Here is a 20,694-nt window from a genome sequence, read left to right as displayed (position 1 = left end):
CTGAAGGTGGATGGGTTGGCATTTACGATGGATACGGGGTCGTGCTGTGATGGAACGTGTTATGGGCTGAATCTGGTAGACGCTCGACGAAGCTTCGGTTCGGAGCTGTAACTGGCGACAGAGGCTCCCCGAGATGAAGTTCCCCGCTGACCCGGAGTCGATGAGAGCGTGGGCTATGACAGAAGATGTGGAGGTGGTTAACTGAACACATGTAGACAGAGGATACATCTTTTCAACTTCGGATTGGATGACACTCACCGCGGTAGGAACAGGACGAAGGGGGCATTTCATCCGAACATGCCCACTGGCTCCACAATAGAGACACAGACCCCGGGTCAGCCTTCTCTGTCGCTCAGCGGATGATAGTCTACCAGATTCAAGTATCATCGGCTCTGGTTCTGGAGGGCTGGCGGTCTCCACTGGGCGGAGGAGTGCATTAGGAGAGACATCGGAGAGAGTATGATATGATTGCATGCGGTCAGAACATCTGATGGATTGCTGTATGAAACGCTCCAGACCCATAGCGTCATCCAACGCAGCTAGTTGGAGGCGAAGACGGGGTTCGAGCCCGAGACGATAGGTGGTCAGCAACGACCGCTCGTTCCATCCACTGGCAGCGGCTAGGGTTCGAAACCGTAAAGCATACTCATGAGTGGACATCGATCCTTGTGATAAGTGATAGAGCTGCTCACCCGCTGATACTTCCCCGTCTGTACGGTTGAACACCTCTTTGAAGTGATTGATGAATGCCTGGATGGAACGAGTGGTCGGCCCGCTTTGCTGCCACATCGATTCGGCCCACTTCAAAGCTGGTCCTGTGAGAAGAGAGGTGATAAACGCTATTTTAGACTGGTCTGTAGGATAGAGCGCTGGTTGCATAGTAAAGACAAGAGAACATTGCAGTAGAAATCCATTGCACTCCTCCGCCCCGCCAGCGTAGGGCGCTGGTCGGGCCATGGGACTGGATGGTGGTTCCGAAGAAGTGCATGGAGGTACGGGTGCCGGTGGTGCGGAAGGGGTGACAGATGGGGATGACAACAAAACCTTCCGCAGATTATCCACCAGTTCCTGGAATGGATCCTGAGCACTCATGCTGCTTACTGTTATGGTCCGGGCTTCTGTTATGAAGCAGACGGGACAAGAAGGTAAGTGTTATACAAATGGTGTTTTATTTATACAAGCAGCAGTGCCGGAGGTGAATGGTGAGTTCGTGAAGGTGAGCAAGACTTGAAGTGATGAATACTGAGCTGGATGGTAACGTGAAGAGAGTAACAGGTCCTTTCCGTTTTAGGTGGCGAGACTGGAGGATTCCAAGAACGAAAGCCAGAGGGGTTCAGAGAGTTCGTGGATCCACCACCCTCCGCTGACGCGGAAGTCAGCTTACGGCCACACACCGCTAATGACAGGATACTGAGAAGACACAGAGGACTGGCGCTTGGAAGACTGGAACGAGACAGAGATAAGGTAAGTACAATTGGGTAAGTAATCTCGATAGTGATACTCGCCAAGAGTTACTGGAAGTCCGCTTTCTCTGGAACGAGCCCGGACAATGAGTGGTGTGTGGAGAGTGTCTTTTATGTGTTGGTGATGATTACGTGCAGGTGTTCATTAATCAATACTCAGGTGACGGTGATCTGGGAGTGATTGTGGGTGCAGAACCTGACCAATCCGTGACAATATATATATATATATATATATATATATATATATATATATATATATATATATATATATATATATATGTATGTATATATACTGTAAAAAGTATAGTTTCAACTTAAAAACTTAAGTTTAGCAGCTGCCTTAAAATTTTAAGTTAAATCAACTTAAGTCGTTTTAACTCACAAGTTAAATCAACTCATTTTTAGTGTAATAAGTTAAAATGACTTGTAGTTTTAAGCTGATTTAACTTAAAGTTTTAAGGCAGCTGCTGAACTTAAGTTTTTAAGTTGAAACTGGTGAAAACTTTATTTTAGAAATTACATGAAATAAGAGTTGAAACAGTTGAAAAACTTAAATAGTTTTTTTAATAAAACATTCTTTAAAAAAAACACTTTTCACAGTTTATATGGATACTAATAAATAGCATGCAGCAATCAGAATAATGCTGCCTATTGATTTTTAAGTATATTTATCTTATTTTTCTTATTTGTGATGCTGGACCACAAAATTGTAGTCAAAATTATCGATTTTTCTGCCAAAAATCATTAGGATATTAAGTAAAGATCATGTTCCATGAAGATAGTTTGTAAATATCCTACCATCAATAAATCAAAATGTAATTTTTTAATTATTAATATGCATTGCTAAGAACTTCCTTTGGACAACTTTAAAGGTGATTTTCTCAATATTTTGATTTTTCTTTTTTTTTTTCTTTTTTCAGTTTAATGATTTTTAAAAACTTGTATCTCAGCCAAATATTGCATCCAAACAAATCATACATCAATGGAAAGCTTATTTATTCAGCTTTCAAATAATTTATAAATTTCAATTTTTAAAAAATGCTCCTTATGACTGGTCTTCTTACTTTTGTGGTCCAGGGTCACATTTAGATATTTTGACATGTATAACAGTATGTTTTTTTCCAATGTAAGTGTGTGCGTTTTGCATGAAGCAGCACACAGTTTCATGTTGGGCTCTTTTATTTCCATCGTCTTCTGAGATTTAATGACCTTTTCTCTGCTGTTGGATCACCTGTCTTCATCTGCGGCTCCTGTGGTTGTTTTTCAGCTGAAGTCACGTCTCCTCTCACAGGAAACATGTTGCTTTGTTTGTGCGTCCCGCTGATGGATGGCTCTGCTTCCACTGTCACGTCTGTCCGCTTCGCTCTTTGTTTTTCTGTCTTTCTCTCTCTCGTGTCTCCTGCCGTCTGCGCCGATCGCTGTCTCTGGCTGCTCTTTCACATCTAGAGACTGAGACAGGATCCTGGTCTCTGTAAAGTCAAAGCCGGTCTCCTGAAGGCAGGTTTTGCAGAAGCGTCGAGCAGGTGATGCACGGCGCAGACTCTCTGTGCAATCAAGCGGTTCAATCCGATTTACCTCCATGAAGCCCGTCTGTGAGCACTATCCTGGCATGGGATAAGAGAGAGAGAGATGGGTTTTGGAAAATTTGTATCACATGTTGTATCAGTCATTGTGATTGTTAAAGGAAGAATGCTAAATACTAAATATAAGAGAACACCTTGCTTTCTGAGTTGTTGTTTTTTTATTTTGTGATGTTTTAAGCATAAATCTAAAATTAAGGTTTACATTTTTAAAAAGAAAGAAAAATTAAATGTATTCAATATATATTCTCTTAAAATAAGTTGTATTATCTAAAACAGTTTTTGAATAACTTTGTCTTATTTTAAGGATGTTTACATATATTTACTGGAATTTAAGGACAAACAATTTAAGGAAAGAAAAATCACAATCAAACGTTCTTCTAGACAGCAATGAGATTAAGTTGAGAGCAACTGGAAACATTCGCTAAAGAAAAAAATTAATAAAAATTTGCTTATTTATGAAAATATACAAAATGTTTATATATATATATATATATATATATATATTTTTTTTTTTTTTTTTTTGGAGTTAAATTTGACCTGAGATTTCTGAGATTCACCAATAATTAAACAGTACACTGCAAAAATGCTTTTCTTACTTAGATTTTTTGTCTTGTTTCCAGCCATAATATCTAAAAATTCTTGAATCAAGAAGTAATTCTTGTTTTCAGAAGAAACAAGTCAAAATTAGGTGGGTTTTTGCTTAGAACAAGTAATAAAAAATCGTATTTCAAACATAAAACAAGATTTTTTTTCCTACTCCATTGGCAGATTATTTTGCTTGTTTCAAGCAAAAAAATGCACTTAATTTTGACTTGTTTTTTTCTGAAAACAAGACTAAAATTTTAGCTCATCGAGAAAATCCTTATTGATTTAAGAATTTTCAGATAATTTGGCTGGAAACAAGACAAAAAATCAATCTAGCTAAGTAAAAATAAAAACTTGTTTTCAGAAAAATCAAGTCAAAATGAATTGAGTTTTTTTCTTAGAACAAGACAAATAATCTGCCAATGGGGTAAGCAAAAAAATCTTATTTCAAACAAAAAAACAAGATTTTTTTTCTTTACACCATTGGCAGATTATTTTGCTTGTTTCAAGTAAAAATGCACTTTTATTTTTTCTGATAACAAGACAATAATTTTAGCTCATCTTGAAAATCCTTATTGATTTAAGAATTTTTAGACATTTTGGCTGAAAACAAGAGAAAAAATCTAAGAAAGAAAAGCATTCTTGCAGTGTAGTCATCAATAGAAGAGCCCCACATTGATATAAACATGGTGTGTGTGTGTTTTTATATGACAGGTGGTGGGACGGTTTCTGGGTCAGTAATAAATGCTGAACACATGCTGTTCAGTCGTTCTTTTTATTTGCTTTATTAGTCATTTAAAAGCGGTTTGAGAAACAGGAGCCTGTGTTCCAGCACCATCTGGGTTTATGTGTGTGTTTGTGGTGTTTTGCACAATATATGGCTGATAGGAAACTGGCATAGTGCAATGCATATTTTGCTTGTCGAGTAGACTATTGGTTCTGTCATGTAACTGTGTGCAGCTTTCCATTAATCATGCATGTCATTCTGTCTGACTAAAAATATATGTGCCAGTCTGTCATACAAAACAAGCAATGTTTGCACAGTGTCACTGTTAGTAGTGCTAATGCCTGATAAAAGCAACCACAAATGCAAAAAAATAAATGATTTAGTTTTATGTTTCCACATTAAATTAAATTTGCGCTGCAAAAAAGTCTCTCTAACTTAACATTTTTGTGTGGTTTCTGAAATCAAGATGCATTTACTTAACAAAGCAAAGGTACATAAATATTTTATAAAACAAGACTTTCAAGATTCTTAAATGAAGATACATTTACTTTTTTTCTGAAACATGTATCAAAATTAAGTGAGTTCAAGCTTAAAAATTATTTATTTTTACCCCACTGGCATTTTTTTTCCAGAAAACAAGACTTAAGACTTTGCTTTTCAAGTAAATGTATCTTGATTTAAGAATGTTTAGATATTTGTACTGGAAAACTAAATAAAAATACTAAATAAAAAAATGCAGTGTGTATTAATGTGCATTGCTAAAATCTTAATTTGGACAACTTTAAAGGTGATTTTTTTTCAATACTTTGATTTTTTTGCACCCTCAGATTCCAGATTCTCAAATAGCTATATCTATATCAAATATATATCTATATCCTAACAAAGCTAATTTATTCAACTTTTATATAATGTATAAATCTCACTTTTAAAAAATTGACCCTTATGACTGGTTTTGTGGCTATTAACTTCTAAAATCATCACTATTTCTGTTTTCTCCAGGGTTTCTGTTTCTCCCCGGTTGGCTCATGCTCCAGATCTAGGGTGGGGGGGCATCGCCCCGTTCTGCCATGAAAGGCTACACCCCCCAGCGCACCCGTCACCTGTCCAACTGCGAGCCGCCCCGTTCTCCCAGTCACCTGGACCCTGTGTATCCCCCATCCGCTTCTTCCACTCTCTCTCACACCCCGTTTCTCGTACCAGCAGCCATGGACCACTACGGAGCCCTGGACCCGCACCATTTCTCCCCGTCGCCCAGCACAGGAGGCCTTCCGCCCGACTGCCTGATGCCCCTCAACAACCAGCTGTCCTCCAGCAGCACCTTCCCCCGGATCCACTACAACTCGCACTTCGATCAGGACGACTACGGTCACACAGCCGACAACATCGGAGGAATCAGCACCGGGACGCTGGGGACGTCTATGTCCATGGGAATGGGTCTCGGAGTGGGACGGACCGCCATGATCACCAGCGGATCCGCTACTATATCAGGTGAGAAATTAGAAACTTTTATTAAAAGTTAGCTGTATGCAGAATATCAACAACAACAAAAAAACTTTTCTAGACAAGTAAAAATTATTTTCTTGTTTTCAGAAAAAAACTAGTCAAAATTAAGTGCGTTTTTGCTTGAAACAAGCTAAATAATCTACCAATGGGGTAAGAAAACCTTTTTTTCTGTTTAAAATAAATTGCTCACCCTACTGGCAATTATTTTGCTTGTATTTTTCAAAAAAAGCCAAAAAAATAATTTTTACTTGTCTAGAAAATCTTCTTGATTTAAGAATTTTTAGATATTTTGGCTGAAAACAAGACATAAAACTAAGAAAAGCATTTTTTGCAGTGCATTTATTCGATCAAACAAATCTGTTAAAATTGTGAAATATTATTACAATTTATAATAGCTGAATATATTGTAAAATGTAATTTAATTCTGTGAACAAAACTGAATTTTCAGTATGATTACTCCAGTGTTGAGTTTCACACAGTCCTTCTAATAGAAATCATTCTATTATGTTGATTTCCTGTTCAAGAAACATTTCTGATTATTATCTTTGTTGAAAGCAGTTGTGCTTCTGAATATTTTTGTGGGAAATGTGATACGTTTTATTTTTTAGAATTCACAGATGAATAGAAAGTTCAAAAGAACAGCATTTATTTGAAATGGAAATCTTTTTAAACGTTACTTTAATGTCACTTTTGACAATTTAATGCATTCTTGCTGAATAAAAAATATTAAATAGTGTATATTCTCTCAAAATAAGTTGTATTATCTAAGGCAGTATTGCTTTTTTTTTTTTTTTTAAGTTATGTTTATATTCAAAGCTGGTCCTTTGCTGGTTTGTGAAGGTCCTTGACCAGCAACATGACCAGCTAAGGACCAGCATAAAACCAGCATCCCAGCATCAACCAGCATATACTGTTTTTTTCAACAGGGTAATTAGCACCAAGTTAGGTTGATTAAAATTCAAGTGAATGAGATTCAATGTTTTCACACTGAAGTATGACACGTTGCTTCATGAATTCTGAGTATCTCCTGATTGACTGTCCTGCTCTTTTGGCATTTAGGGGCAGGAAAGATGAACCGGTTGCCACCGAACCTCTTGGACCAGTTTGAGAAACAGCTGCCAGGGCAACAGGACGGCTTCAGCACGTTACAGTTCCACCGAAGCACCGCGGTGACGACGACCAAACAGCAGCAACAGCAACGGACGGACAGTCCGGGAAAAATACGCTACTTAGTTCACTCCGTGCAGAAACTTTTTGCTAAATCCCAGTCGTTGGAAAACTCCGCCATCAAGGGAAACATGAACGGCCGCAACAGCAGATCGTCAAGCAGCGACGACAAACACCATCGAAGCAAAAGCAAAGACAGAGGAACGAAGAGCGAAGCAACGGCCAAACGGAGGCCACGATCCAATATGTCCGGATACTGGAGTTCAGACGATTTGGACAGTGATATAAGTAACTATAGGAACCCGATGGCTATGATGACTTTGGGTCGGCAAGCGGTGGGATCCGGACCGGGGCCGGACGGACAAGTGGCGTCCAGGTACTTCATGCAGGGCTACAGCACCATGAGCGAACACACGCTCAAATCCTCAAAGAGTAACAGTGACCTGAAGCACCAGGGGCTCCCTGCACTCCCGGGACCCGGCGGCGGTGGAGGTGGTGGGGGGGTCGGAGGAGGCAGAGGGCCGATGTTTGATGGGAATTTTAGTAAAGGAGGACCGTGGTCCACACTTACATTAGGACCCACCAGACAGGTGTGTCAGAAGGGCTCTGCCACGCTGGATCGCACCCTGCTGAAGTCCAAATCTGTCCAGCAGGATCTGGGCTGCCACCTCCTGCAGGTGCGCGGGAGGGTGAGTGCATGGATAAAACATGGTTATTGTGTATTCACCTTTTTTTCTAAAGATTTTACATGGGTTTCAATTATGGAATGCACTTCCAGTTTGGAGAAGTTCCATTTAAAAAGCATTAAACAAATAATTTCACTCCATACACTCTTAAAAATATAGGAGCTTCTCGATACCATAGAAGAACCTTTTTGTCTAAATGGTGTCTAAACATCTGAAGAACCTTTCTCTTTCACAAAAGGTTCTCTGTGGTAAATAAGGTTCTTCAGATTATAAAAAGGTACCTTTGACTGAATGGCTCTTTGTGGAACCAATTATGGTTCTTCTATGGCATTACTTGAAGAACCTTTTGAAGCACCTTTATTTTTAAGAGTGTTTGGTACAAATTATCATCCATAATCATCCATCTGTTTGCCTGAATGAGCTGTACATTTTCCTTCCTGTTCTATTTTTGGTAACATTTTGGGTTAAAATATAAAATGATATAAAAAAAAAGCTCTTTTTAAGGGGAGACACTTCAGGCAAAAATGCTGTTTTTTCATGCTCCTCTCAAGTTTGAAATTTTGGGCTTTTTGGTTGGGTTTTTTCATACTAGTGGAAAGAAATCAACCAAAAAACACTGTTAATTGTTTCTTTTATAGCACTTTATCTATTTTTGTCAATAGATTTCAATTACAATGCATATTTTTAAAGGCTATTTTCTCAAAATGAGTTTTTTCTCCTACACTGAGCCATAAATCTCCACTTCAGTAGCACTTACTGTACACACACCACACTTTACATTTTTATTCCTGTCTATATCCTGAAGGTTTTTATAGAGGGATTTATTCATATGTAATTTGCTTGATTTTATACAACATTTTATTCCCCAAAAAATGATAAAAAAAAAATATGTAGATATTCCAGTTTTAAATCAACATCATAAAATGCATTAAATATTTTATTAGATCAGGGTCTCTAAATTCTTAATGTACGAACCAAGTTACTGAAGGTTACTGGTCTCTGCCATCATTTAATACATAAAAATTTAACTGTAATCTGATTTTGAACATTATATGTAATATTATTATTATATTAAGCAGATAAATACAATATCTGTTTCAAAGACAAGGCATGTTGCATAATATAGATATATATATTATTACAGTGAAATTGCTGCAGAAATAATAAAGAAGCTTTTAGGGTTATTCATGTTATGTTAAAAGTAATTTGTTAATGGTTTCACACTTTTAAATTTCCTTTTAATGTTAGTTGAATGGTGAGTAAAATAATGTCAGCTCATTGTACCCAGTTTTTGACAATGTTTATTACTGAGGTCTCCCATAATTTGTGTAAAGTGTCATGGGACATTGGAGAAAGGTGGGTTGTAATGCTTTGGTGGATGCAAAACCTTAGAAATAATAAAATTTTTCTGACCCTATTTTCAAATATTTTTTTTCTTGTTTTAGGCATAAACTCACGTAATGTCTTATGTCATTTTGTCTATGTTTCGATTTAAGGATATTAAGATATTTATACTGGAAAAGTATAAAGTGTGTGATGACCTCTTAAAAATAAAAAAAAATTTCTATGAAGAAATGTTTCATTCCATAGAAGATTCTTTATAACAGAAAAATGTTCTTTAGATTTTGAAAATGATATTCACACTAAGAAAAATGCTTCTTTTTTTTAAGAGTTGGTCACTGAAAAGTTCTTTGGACATCACTGTAAAAGCCTCATTTTGTAATCTTTGTACTCTGACGTTTGTTCAGATGCCCTCCACCGGTGACTGGACGGGGACTCTGGGCAGAAGCGGGCCCATGGGCGAGATCCCTTGTAGACGAATGCGTAGCGGCAGTTACGTCAAAGCCATGGCTGACTTTGAGGACAGCGATGACTCTGATGGGAGTCCCAAACCCTCGCCGAAAACCGCAGCGCGGAGGCAGAGCTACTTACGCGCAACACAGCAATCACTAAGTGACCAGTTCCCCTCAAGAAAGTAAGTCAACAGAATATTTTCAAAGGGGTCATATGATGTTGCTAAAACGAGCATTTTGAGTATTTGTTGTAATGCAATGTGTTTATGCAATGTTTAAGGTTCAAAAAACATTTTCCACATACTGTACATTATTGTTGCTCCTCTCTGCCCCTCCTTGCTAAAATGTTTTGATTTTTACAAAATTCATCGTTGATGGAAACCAAGGCGTTCTCTGATTGGCCAGCTGTCGGGTGAATTGTGATTGGCCGAAAACCTCAAGCGTGTGACGAAAATGTTACACCCCTTACCATGCCATTTCTCAGTGCGACGAGACAGAAATAATAAAACCCATTATAAACGAGGCATTTGTTGCATCCAATTGGGGCATAACTACTGATTATAATGACTCATACTGTCTTTTTATGCATTGCGTTGCACCACGTAAACATAACACCATGTCTGCATTTGTGATCGTAGAACGAGAAACAACGAGAACTTCTCCACACTGCTCAAAACTCGTGTTTGAATAGTCAGAGTTCTTTAAATATGAAAACTTACTTACAGGCCGTCAGTCAGAAGCGCAGGCTGCCCTTGCAACATTGGAATTGCCCCACTTTATAGCCTTAACCCTGTATGTTTATGTTTAATTTTAATTTTTATTATTTATATATTCAGTTTTAGTCATTTGTATACCTAAAATTATTAATTTCAGTTAGTTGCCAAGTCAATATTTCAAATTTTTCTGTGTGGTTTTACGTTTTTATTTTATTTTATTTTATTTGATCAAAACAGTTTTTAATAGTTTTAGTTGAAGCCGTAGCTAACAATCATAAAACACTGAACCACCCTACAAATATGCCTAATAATTTAGTGCAGTTTCTTATACTGCCCTCCAAAGGCAAAGCGCAGTAACTACACATTTGGTCAAAATTGAGTTAAGGCGTAAAATGGACTTTGTGACAACTGTTTTGTCTTGTGGCAAAGTCTCCTGCTTCAATTTTGTCCCAGAGAAACAAGAGTGTCAACATGTTTGACTAGCTGGCGTAAAAACTTTAAAGGCATTTTTCTCAGTTTCAGTGTTGGCGTAGTTACTGCACTTTGCCTTTGGAGGGTAGTACATTATTCTTTTGGTTTTGTGAAGAAATATGCCCTGAACATGTTTTCTTCAGAATGACCCTAACACCTTTCTCTCCTAACCCTGATTGGTAAGACTGTGTTTGCAATGGTATACTAGCTTTCTAACAGCATCCAGTTGGGGCATAACTACTGATTATAATGACTCGTACAGTCTTTTTACACATTGCTTTGCATTGCTTTTTGCACCATGTAAACATAACACCATGTCTGCATTTGCGATCATTGAACGAATTACAACAAGTACTACTCTACACTGCTTAAAACTTGCGTTTGAATAGTCAGTACCGAATTTTTAAAATATGAAAACGTACTTACAGGACATCATTTAGAAGCGCAGACTGTCCTTGTAACATTGGAATTGCCCAACTTTATAGCCTTAAGCCTTTGTGTACAGCTGGCATTGTAAGCTACTCTCCGAGGTTCAGGAAACAGTCCTCCGTGAAATGTGCATCACCCTCTCGAATATTTGCATTGTACTGTTCCCGGAACAGTGTATAGTTTTGTCCTCATTTGGAAGCTGGGCTCTACGCTTACTTTTCTTGTTAGGAGCACTTGTGCACAGTCCAAATTTTAGGAGCACATTCTAAACAATAATCAAAAAATCTGATAAAAAATTAGCCTTCCCATTACGAGGTGATATTTGACTCCTTAAAGTGATTTACAGGGGAATTTTGTTTTTACTTTTTTCATATGTTTAAAGAGGCTCAGATGTGGCACGAGTGCAATCAAATTCATAAATTCATGTTGAGATTAATGTTTTAAATATACAATTTTGAATACAGAAATATTAAAGATTGAAATAAATGAAAAGATCTGCCAGCAGGTGGCGGCAAGACATTGATTTAATTACTGAATCATATTATTCATTTGATTCGTTTGAATGGATGGTTCATTCAGGAATAAAGCAAGTCACTGTCTTTATGAATGGCAAATTGAATCATTTCACTAGATTAGTTTAAAAACGCACGTTCATTCATAAACGAAACACCGCTGTGTTTGAATGGAGATGCGCGCAGTTGTGACTTGTTTCAGACTACTTTTGACGGCGAAATAGAGCAAAATCAGACAATAGTGTTATAGTCAGACAATGTAAGTCACTTAATAATAACTTCTTGTTTATTTAACTGCTGTATTAAGTCAATATCTCATTTAAAAAAATATTAAAAGCTATATCACAAAGCAACAACACTCTCTATACTGCAAAATCAGTCTCTTATTTACACTCTCTCTACACTTTATTTATAAAAGGATTTGTGAGATATGTGATACATTACTCAAAGTTGCAAAAACACGTAGAAACCTTTGAAGCTCCTGAGCACAAACACAAATATGCTGATCGGGTCAGTCGCACATGGTGCTCCTAAATATTTTTTCACAGTTGCATGCAGTAATTTTTAGTCGCAAATACGAAATAGAGCCCTGGGAAGGCAAGTACTTTTGATTTTGCAATGAAACACATCGCGTCCCCACAACATGGTGACTGCAACAATACTACAGCCGCTAAAAGTTACGCCTTCTTTCATTGCATATACATATGTTGCGGTGTTATGCTAATCTACTCGGGAGGTGTGACTGAGTCTTAGCTTTTATGATAAATATCTCTTTGGTTTTGAGACTTTCTGCTTTGCAGCTTTACAAATCTTATCTATGCACAAACAGCTTGTAACACTCCAAAGACAAAGGAAAACAAGAAACCGTATCATACGACCCATTTAATACATGCACATATGTGACCCTGCAGCACAAAACCAGTCTTAAGTCGCTAGGGTATGTTTGTAGCAATAGCCAAAAATACATTGCATGGGTCAAAATTTTTGATTTTTCTTTTATGCCAAAAATCATTAGGAAATTAAGTAAAGATCATGTTCCAAAAGATTTTTTGTAAAATTCCAACTGTAAATATATCAAAATGTAATTTTTGATTAGTAATATGCATTGTTAAGAACCTAATTTGGACAACTTTAAAGGTGATTTTCTCAGTATTTAGATTTTTTTGCACCCTCAGATTCCTGATTTTCAAATAGATGTATCTCGGCCAAATATTGTCCTATCCTAACAAACCATACATCAATAGAAAGCTTATTTATTGAGCTTTCATATGATGTATACATCTTAGTTTTGTAAAATTTAACCTTATGACTGGTTTTGTGGTCCAGGGTCACATATTATGTTTCTGTTCATTATTAAAACAAAACTCTATATGCACAACCTCAGTGATCTGTTTCAGTTCAGAAGGCTTGAGATATATTAGGGTACAAACACAGAAACACACACTGGTGGTCTGTCACGACGCCAGAGACCCCGTCTGAGGTGTGAGGTCCGTTATTTCATGCCTTCTGGATCAGGATGAGTTTATTTCTCTCATAAATGCATCATATCCAGCTGTGCTTGTTCATCTGCTAGAATGAGCACAGCTGGTCTCTCTCTCATGCATATGCTGAGCCTCGCACAACCTTTCTGCTGCTCACATGTAAAGAAGACACTTCTTTTTGCTTTTTACTGGTGTTTTGCCTAATCTGTGGAAATGAAGTGTTTATTGCCACTATAAACCACTTGTGATTTTTTTTTCACAGGTATCAAATGCAGATCAGATTGTGTTGTATATGAAATAATCGCAAAAATGCATGAGTTGTTTTTGCATCCAGGTGATTCCACCTTTGAATGTGGTGCTAAAGCAAGTCTGACAACATCAATGAGGTCTCATTCAAACAATAATGGTGTTTAGTATAAATTGTAACATTTTTGCCTTTCATTTATGTGTATGAACACGATAAATCTTATTAGTTTATTAAGGTGCAGTGTTATTTTAGCTAAATTAAATAGTATTTAGTCAAAGACGTTAAGATCGTCAAAAGAAATTTCCAAACGTTATTTCATGTCCATAGAAAGCAAAATAAATGTAAGTAAAGTGTCTACTTTTAAGGTTTCAAAGTTATTTTATAATATTTTCAAAATTTAGTTGAAATACTATTACATTGTAATAGATACATCATATGTATGTACAAATTCAAACAACATGCTTATTGTGAATTGTACATATTAAAATATGTGAAAGAGTAAGGGGGCATATTAAATTTTATTGTGTTTCAAATGAGAAATAAATTCTTACTGAGAAATGGGCAAAACCTAGGATAGAGGCAAATAAAAAAAAATAGAGGTTAACAACTAATTATTATTTTGGTTGAAAGTAATTCATCTTTTCATATGTCATAAATTGATTTTTGTTGTAATTATGCCTGACAAGACTGTTACACTGAATGACATTTTAGTGGGTGGCTTCTGTAAATGAGGGAGAAATGTGTGATATTTATTTTTTGTTTGGAAAAACAAAAACAAAAATGCAATTAAATTAAACAGAAAACATTTTTTGTTGTTTTTTGAAAAACAAATTTAAATTATTTTATGTTTTTTTATGAATTTATTTTTTATTCAGTTTTAGTCATTTGAATACCTTAAATTATTCATTTCAGTTAGTTGCAAGTCAATATTTAAAAGTTTTTATTTATTTGATTATTTTTATTTTATTCGAAAGTAGTCGTTACGTAAGTCGTAAGTTACAATAATAAAACACTGAACCACCCTACAAATAGGCTTTTTTTTTTTTTTTTTTTTTTGTGTCGTTTCTTATATTATTCTTTTGGTTTTTGTAAATAAATATGCCCTGAACATGTTTTCTTCAGAATGACCCTAACACCTTCCTCTCCTCTTCCTCTAACCCTGATTGGTAAGACTATATGTTCACAGTGGTATACTTGCTTATGCTTACTGAATACAGTGAAGTACACACTGTTTTCTGATTAATATTTCTATTAATAGTAAAGGAAACATTGTTAAACGAGTGTAAAAAATTTAATGACTTTTCATGGTAGTTAAATTTAGTGTAAAAGTGTCTTGCCAGTTCACACAAGTAGCAATTTAAACAAGAGATAAAAATGTAAAAATCACTGCTGATTTATTAATGGCATTGCATTGTGAACAAATATAGTGTGTTATACAGAACATTTGCTTAATGTGCACAGTATACTTACTGTATTGTGCTGACACAGTAAAAGCAATATGTTAGTATGCTGTTCTGAACATAGCCACGTTCAGTGTTGAGGGTAACGCATTACAAGTAATGCAAGTTACGTAATAATATTACTTTTTCCATGTAACTAGTAAAATAACGCATTGCTTTTTAATTGACATGAAACTGAGTTACTTTTTCAAATAAGCAACACCAGTTACTTTTTTCCCCCATTTATTGATTAAAAACTCTACTATTCCCATGTTGAGAGAAATTGTAAGATGTTCTAGTTCTAGAATCAATGTGAACATGTATTAATTCATCTCACTCACTAAAAAAACAAATACAGTATTCCTCAAAATGAATAAAAACAGTGAAATTCAACTCAGAATATGACGCAAACCTGCAATAAATATATGTTAAATAATACAAATATCCTTTATGTATTTAATCTCATTTTATGAACCGATGTCTTTGCTGACGACCTTCGATGATCCAATTCATCCATACTAATAAGCTAAAATTACTCAAGATAATCTAACATTTCCTTTTTATTTCTTCTGCATCTACTGTACAGACATCAATTTACTTTTCTCTAAAGTGTGTAAAGGCTTTTACATTTGCAAAAAATAGAACTATTTATATTAAAAACAAACAAGCAAGCCCTGCCCAGAATTAAGAAGTAACGCAAAAGTAATGTAACGCTTTACTTTCCATAAAAAGTAACTAAGTAACGTAATCAGTTACTTTTTTAGGGAGTAACTCAGTATTGTAATGCATTACTTTTAAAAGTAACTTTCCCCAACACTGGCAATGTTTTTAAACTTTTATGTTTCCCTCAATGACTCAAACTTCTTGGTTTGAAGCCCCGCCTCTTCTGTTTTAAGCTCCACCCTCTTTTTGCACTATAAACTCCTCCCTTTTTCCCGTTCCCATCTTACCCTGTAACCCTGCCTTCTCTCCAGCCGTCTGCTGGACTACTCGATGCTGCAGGGGGATCTGGAGGCTCTCTGGTCCCCCCTCCACAGCATCACCACCCTGCAGCAGATCGGACGCTCTGTCAGGTCAGTCCAGTGAGGAGACCGGCCATCTGTCCATCCGCAGCTCCTCACTGACCGCAAAGGAGTCATCGTACCAGCGCTGCTTTCCTGATCTCCTCTCAAATTAGGAGTGCTGACTGAAACCTGGTTTACTATTGGCCGTGAAACAGTTCTCCTACTCTGAGATGTTTAGTCTGAGGTGGTTTTCTCCATACTGCACATTTGTAGACACATCTGATGTTTGGGTTTTGGTTGCATTGCACCAGAGAGAAAGCCTCCTCAGTGCTTGTTATGCTCACCCTAACTGCTGTAAGAGCTCTGATTGGACGCTGAGCTTAAACTGTTCTTTGCTGATTGGTCATTAGCTGAGCTGCTTTAGTCTGATTGGATAGTCAAGCGATTTGAGGAAACTGTGGTGTTATTTTAGAGCAGACACAGATCTGTTATGATAGATGGATGGATGATGAAAAGATAGATTCATGATAATACATTTACTAATAAGAAAATGTTTCTTCAGTAGTTTTGTTACAGCTTTACCATTTCCATTTGCTTTTTTTGTGTAATAGACCAGGGGTTTTCAATCTTTTAGAAGCCACAGACCCCTAAATATGATCATTTTCATAAATGAGATGCCCTTTCTAATATGAAAAATGCATATAGTTTCTTATATAAGGACTGTACTGTTAGATGTATTAGATGTATAGATATTTATTTATTTACTTTAATTAGATTATTTTTAATCATTTATTTAAATTATTTATTTCATTAAAAAACATTTTTATTTAATCTTTTTATTCGTTTAAATCTGTTAAATCTTTTATTTACACTACCAGTTAAAAGTTTTTGAAGGATAAACTTTTTAATGTTTTTAAAGTCTCTTCTCTCACCAAGCCTGCATTTATTTGATCCAAAGTACAACAGTAAACTTTTAAAATATTTTTACTAGTAAAAACTACTGTTTTGTGTTTGAATATATTTTAAAATGTAATTTATTTCTGTGATCAAACAAATTTATATAGTATAATTTTGTTTATAATTGTATTTATTTATTTATTTTATTTATTTATTTTTATTTTTTATTTTTGGTAAGAAATGATAGAAATTAATACTTTTATTAAGCATTTAATTGAGCAAAAGTGACAATAAATACATTTAAAATGTTTACAAAATATTAATATTTCAGATAAATGCTGTTCTTTTGAACTCTCTATTCATCAAAGATACCTGAAAAAAGTTATACTCAGCTGTTTTCAACATAATAAAAATAATAAAAGTTTTATGAGCAGCAAATCAGCTTATTATAATGATTTCTAAAGTATCGTGTGACACTGAAGACTAGAGTAATGATGCTGAAAATTTAGCTTTGAAATCACAGAAATAATTTACATTTTAAAATATATTCAAATAGGAAACAGTTATTCTAAATAGTAAAAATATTTCAAAATGTTTGTCTTTTTGCTGTAGTTTGGATCAAATAAATGCAGGTTTGGTGAGCAGAAGAGACTTTAAAAACATTAAATATCTTACTGTTCAAAAACTTTTGACTGCTAGTGTATTTGATTATTTTCAGATTATTTTTATTTATTTATTTAAATATTTTTAATTTTGTGTTTATATTTTTATATTTATATTTACAAATATTTTAGTATTTATTTTTATACTTTTTTACATTTATTTTATTTAGAATATTTTATTTGTAGTTTTCCTTAAATTGATTGCAATTGTTTATGTTTGTTAATTTTACTAATTCATAAAGTATTATTTTATTTATTTATTTATTTATTTATTTATTTTATATGTTATTATACATTTCTTTTTACTTCTATTTATTTTTTATTTTTTACACTTTTTCTCTAAACATTTTCACTGACCTCCCAGCACTCCCTTGTGGCCTCAGTTTGAAAACCCCTGTTGTAGTCTATAGAGCACTTGAGCTGCTTTTGGCATTTCTCTCATCTCCTGCCCCTTCTCTTCTTCTCTTTGTGACCCCTGTCCCTTCCTGTCCTCAGCTGTCTTCCTTCTCTGCGAGAGTTCTCTGGGAATCGCAGTCTGGATAACCTGGACTGCATCGGAGGCAGCTCTCCGTTCCCAAACTGGGATGATGATGACTTCAGTCAGGGCTGCAGCACGCTGGGACGCGGCAGCTGCATAAGTCAGGTCAGACACCCTCATGACCTTTGAGCTCATTACAGGGCACTGCCAACAGACGAGGATGAAGATACATCATTTCCACTGAATATAATAACACTCTTTCTGTTAAGTAACGTAAGAAATGGGCTGATTTATGAGTGTGTTATTTGTGACCTTTGAGATTATACACATGATCCATCACAGCGAAATTTCATCAGCTTAAAGACTAACTAGTAATTAAACTGACACAAATGCTCTGGTCTGATGAGATTTTCAAATACACACATAATCAAATACAATAGCTTGATGTGTCCTGTCAATTTTGACTGTGCATTCCTGGCAGACTCTTTCGGCTGTGTTCAGAATAGTGTACTACCACACTACTCTTTTTATGCAGTATTAATGCTTTGCACGGTTTTCTATAAAAAAAAAAATAGTTTTAAATATTGATAATAATCAGAAACAGCAGATCAGCATATTAGAATGATTTCTGTATGATCCTGTGACACTGAAGACTGGAGTAATGATGCTGAAAATTCAGCTTTGTGTAACAGGAATAAATTATATTTGAGCATATATTCACGTAGATAACTACTGAAGCCCGTTTCTGCCACTGAATAAAAAAGAAAAAAGTTGACTTATTTCTCACAATTTGGAGTATACATCTCATAATTCTGACTTTTTTTTTTTCTTTTTACAATTTTGAGAGATAAACACACAATTGTGAGTTATAAAGTCAGAATTGTAAGATGTAAAGTCAGAATTGCCGGATATAAACTCGCAATTCTGACTTTTTTCTTGCAATTGCAAGTTTGTATCTTGCAATTCTGACTTTTTTTTTCTTTTTCTTTTTACAATTTTGAGAGATAAACACACAATTGTGAGTTATAAAGTCAGAATTGTAAGATGTAAAGTCAGAATTGCCGGATATAAACTCGCAATTCTGACTTTTTTCTTGCAATTCTGACTTTTTACTTATTGCAATTGTGAGTTTTTATCTCGCAATTCGGACTTTTTTCTCCAATTGCGAGTTTGATACTGTTTTATCGTGCAATTCTGACTTTTTTCTCAGAACTGTGAGATATTAACGCACAATTGCGAGTTATAAAGTCAGAATTGCGGGATATAAACTCACAATTCTGACTTTTTTCTTGCAATTCTGACCTTTACTTCTTGCAATTGTGAGCTTTTATCTTGCAATTCTGACTTTTTTTCTCAAAACTGTGAGATATAAATGCACAATTGCGAGTTATAAAGTCAGAATTTGCAGGGATATAAACTCAGAATTAAACATTTTTCTCGCAATTGCGAGTTTTTATCACACAATTCTGACTTAATTTCTCAGAAATGTGAAATTATATCTTGAAATTCTGACTTTATAACTCACAATTGTGACTTTATTTCCCAGAATTGTGAGAAACTCGCAATTCTGTGAACATATCAGTCTTATTTCTCCTCAGAACTGGACTTTATAACTTACAATGGCAAGTTTAATTTCTCATAATTCTGAGGAAAAATTATTCAGAAAAAAATTGCGAGAATTGCGAGATTTAAACTCAAAATTGCAACGAAAAAAGTCAGAATTGTGATTGAATATATGCTCAAATATAATTTATTCCTGCTATGCAAAGCTTACTTTATTTCTCAGAATTGTGAGTTTACATCTCAGTATTCTGACTTTATATCTCACAATTCTGAGAAAAAAGTCAGAATTGCAAGTTTGTATCCTGCAATTCTGAGAAAAAAGTCGGAAAAGCGAGATAACAAGTCACAATAAACTTTTAAACTTTTTAGTCAGTGGTAGAAACAGGCTTCCATAGATAACAGCCGTTTTAAATTGTAATAATATTTCACAATTTTTACTGCGTTTTTGATTAAATAAATGCAGCTTTTGCAAGGAGAAGAGACTTTCAGTTTATTCCAAACTTTTGGTGATCATTGTATATATAAGTGCAGTATTCAGTAACATAGCCAGTAACACTCTGAACATAGCCACACACCCATGACTGTTTTCTTTTTTAATCATGCCACTTTTTTTCATCAAATCCCACTTTCTCAGCAGGTGCGAGACATGGAGTTGAGCCAGCATTATGGAGACGAGCTGGATGACATGCATCCTCACTCCCGATGCAGCGAGCCTCCCGACATGCCCATGCCCACATGCTTCCGCTCCCGTAGCCATAGTTACCTTCGTGCCATTCAGGCAGGCTGTTCCCAAGACGACGACACGGCGTCAATGGATTCTGATTCACCGCCACCCACGACGACAACCACCGTACGCACCTACAGCAACAGCACCGGTGAGTACAGACACAGTCACATGACCAGCAGATACAGCCTGAATAATGCTCAGAGAATAAAGAGAATAAAACATCTCTGGTGTGTTTCTTTGACGAAAAGAGGAGAACATTAAAAAAATTATAGCTGGGGCCAAGCACTACAGAAGCAAACACCAGATCAACTGCAGCAATGAGTAACTGTGGCCATTTGTAAGATGATTTTAGTCCAGATGGCTGAAAAATCATATAAAACTACTATTATTATGAATGGCTTATCACTTTTGATCAATAGGAGGCACTGCTACCAAATTGATGCGGTGTGGTCAGTGTAAGGAGACAATGGCACACACCAAGTTTAGTGTAAATATGTCAAAGCTTTGGAGACATACAGCCTCAGATGCAGTTTGGCATCTTTCCAGCACATTTGTTGATGC

At 35.6% G+C, this 20,694-nt stretch overlaps 1 protein-coding gene across 2 annotated transcripts in view; it reads left to right on the top strand.

Moving 5' to 3' along the window:
- Positions 1–5,425: 5,425 nt before the first annotated feature.
- LOC141346675 (disks large-associated protein 4-like) overlaps positions 5,426–20,694 on the top strand; it is a 40,837-nt gene continuing 25,568 nt past the window's right edge. The window contains exons 1-6 of one of the 2 annotated variants that reach the window (XM_073851607.1): positions 5,426–5,846; positions 6,921–7,705; positions 9,463–9,689; positions 15,777–15,875; positions 17,861–18,008; positions 20,044–20,281. In XM_073851607.1, coding sequence (XP_073707708.1) covers positions 5,426–5,846; positions 6,921–7,705; positions 9,463–9,689; positions 15,777–15,875; positions 17,861–18,008; positions 20,044–20,281 — 1,918 coding nt within the window. Of the gene's footprint in view, positions 5,847–6,920; positions 7,718–9,462; positions 9,690–15,776; positions 15,876–17,860; positions 18,009–20,043; positions 20,282–20,694 lie in introns of both variants that reach the window. The other variant, XM_073851608.1, reaches the window with a different exon arrangement.

The sequence above is a fragment of the Garra rufa genome, chromosome 12 (genome assembly GCF_049309525.1).
Source record: "Garra rufa chromosome 12, GarRuf1.0, whole genome shotgun sequence".
Classification (NCBI taxonomy): domain Eukaryota; kingdom Metazoa; phylum Chordata; class Actinopteri; order Cypriniformes; family Cyprinidae; genus Garra; species Garra rufa.
Note: the sequence above shows the minus strand (reverse complement) of the source record. Positions and strands in the feature narration are given on the sequence as shown.